This window comes from Gekko japonicus, unplaced genomic scaffold (assembly GCF_001447785.1).
Source record: "Gekko japonicus isolate JY-2015 unplaced genomic scaffold, Gekko_japonicus_V1.1 scaffold1727, whole genome shotgun sequence".
In the NCBI taxonomy this organism is placed as follows: Eukaryota; Metazoa; Chordata; class Lepidosauria; order Squamata; family Gekkonidae; genus Gekko; species Gekko japonicus.
Window position 1 is genome coordinate 285327 of NW_015161451.1, and position 2154 is coordinate 287480.

At 64.6% G+C, this 2154-nt stretch overlaps 1 protein-coding gene across 1 annotated transcript in view; it reads left to right on the top strand.

Moving 5' to 3' along the window:
* LOC107125630 (very long-chain specific acyl-CoA dehydrogenase, mitochondrial-like) overlaps positions 1–2154 on the top strand; it is a 26976-nt gene that overhangs the window by 14697 nt on the left and 10125 nt on the right. The window contains exons 8-9 of the mRNA XM_015429067.1: positions 69–198; positions 1912–2110. Coding sequence (XP_015284553.1) covers positions 69–198; positions 1912–2110 — 329 coding nt within the window. The remainder of the gene's footprint in view (positions 1–68; positions 199–1911; positions 2111–2154) is intronic.

The following is a 2154-nucleotide window of genomic DNA, read 5'->3' on the forward strand; positions in this document are numbered from 1 at the left end:
GGGTGGGTGGGTGGGGTGGGGGTCCGGGGTGCTCCCCCTCCTCCCCTACCGCTCTTGTCTGGGTTCTTCCAGTAATGGAGGCACAGCAGAGATCTTCACGGTGTTTGCCAAGACGCCCATAAAAAACGTCACCACCGGAGAGGTGGCCGACAAGATCTCGGCCTTCATTGTGGAGCGATCCTTTGGGGGAGTGACCAGGTGAGAGCCCCCCCCCCTCTCCGTGGGCTGGGAAGGGACGGACTCCCCAGCCCCTCCCTCTGCCTTCTGGGTGGCCCCGGGGCGGGGGGGGGGCAGGCTAAGACAACTCCCCGGCTGTCTCCGGGCTCTGCTCTCCCTGCGCTCCCCAGGGGTTCCTCTAATCCCAAGCTGTTCCTTTGGGCCCAAATGGGTCTGCGAGGACCGTCCCTGCCAGAGGGGGAGTTACACACCCTGAGCACCCAATGCCCGTGTGGCTGTTTAAAGGTTCTGCCTAGTCGCCGTGCCTGCCTGCTCTGCTAGCAAGGCTACAGTAGGACCGTCCCCTGCCGCTTGACACATTCGAGCGGTTGGGCTTCTCTGCGGCTGCCCCTCCACAGCACCACCCTTCGGACAGCGAGACTGAGCAGGAGTGGCATTTCTCCAAGGATCAGACTTGGGAGCGTTTAAAATACAAGTTTAATGTATGATGGGAGATACTACACATGTTCTGTCCACCACGCCTTTCATGCTGAGAGCAAGGGAACAAAGAAAAGGTGGAAGCGGGCAGTGCCGCCCCCTTTCTCTGCACTGGGTACGGATCCTAAAGGACAGGACAGGCCAGGGTGACTGGGAGTGGCAGACGTTTCTCATTGCTGGGATTCCCCCCCCCCCCATCATCCCTGGCCACGTGGGCAAGGTGGAGGAGCCCTTGGGTGAAGAGTGTAGCCCTCCATGGTTCCTGTCGACCCAGAGAGCTGTCCAAAACTGAAGAGGGGAGAGTGACCTCCTTTGTGTCCTGAGTTTTTATAACCTACCTGTGTGGGTGGGGGGGCATCCCACGTGGGGGAATGTAAACCGCCCTCCCCCACTGGCCAGGGGGTGGTCTTCCCTAGCAGCAAGATTCCTCAGCAGCCTGTGGCCGGCAACCATCCTCCTCCTGCCCCTGGGGCTACCAGCTGCTCCCCCCCCCCGGGGAGGGGGGGCAGAAGACCAGAGAGGGGGAGGGGCTGCTGTGGGCTGGAGCAGTCCCAGGAGAAAAGGCCACGGCAGAATCGGGCTGCAGGGCTGGCGTTTTCAGGAGGGATGGCTCGGAATCTCGCATCAGTGGCCCCCTGACTCTGTCTTGGGTGGAGAGCGCCTCTCCCGAGTGCCTGTGTCGGAGCCCATTTCCTCTCCACAGCCAGCCCACCCGCCCGCCCGCCCCTGCTGGTCTGCCACTCAACTCCCACCTGGGAGGGGGCAGGCTTGCGCCCTGGGACCTTCTGTGGCAGCAGAGCGGGAGTCTGCCTCCTTTCACTTCTGCGCCCTCCCCCCCCCAGGGGCCTCCTTCCCACACACCGCCCAGGAGCTCCCCCTTGCAAGGAGGGGACCGACCGACCGAGGGCACAAGGGCACGAAGGGAGCCGAGAGCTGGCTCAAGGAGGCCCCCGGCCCCTGGCGAGATAAAGGGCCTGGCGGGATCCAAGCCAAGGGACAGAAGGCGGCACCTGCTTTTGCAGGCGGGAGGGCTCCGGTTCAGTCCCCGGCAGCGTCTCCAGGATCCGGCTGGAGGTGATGGGAAAGACCTGAGACCCCCCGTTGGGGGGGGGAGGGGGGAGGCGCTGCCAGTCAGACAAGGTGAGGCGCCTCGATATCTGCCTGCCTGCCTGCCAGTGTGCCTCGGAAGGGGGCGGCTTCAGGTGGGCCAGTGGCGGGGGGGGGCTCTTTGTGAGGGGCTCTCTTCTGCCTCGCCAGCGGCCCCCCCGAGAAGAAGATGGGGATCAAATGCTCGAACACGGCGGAGGTGCATTTCGACAGCGTGAAGGTGCCGGCAGAGAACCTGCTGGGGGGGCCGGGCAGAGGGTTCAAGGTGGCCATGGCCATCCTCAACAACGGGCGCTTCGGCATGGCCTCGGCCCTGGCAGGCACCATGCGGGGCATCCTCCTCAAGGCGGTAGGTGTGCCCTGAGCAAGTGGGGGGGGGAGGGGGAGGGGGGG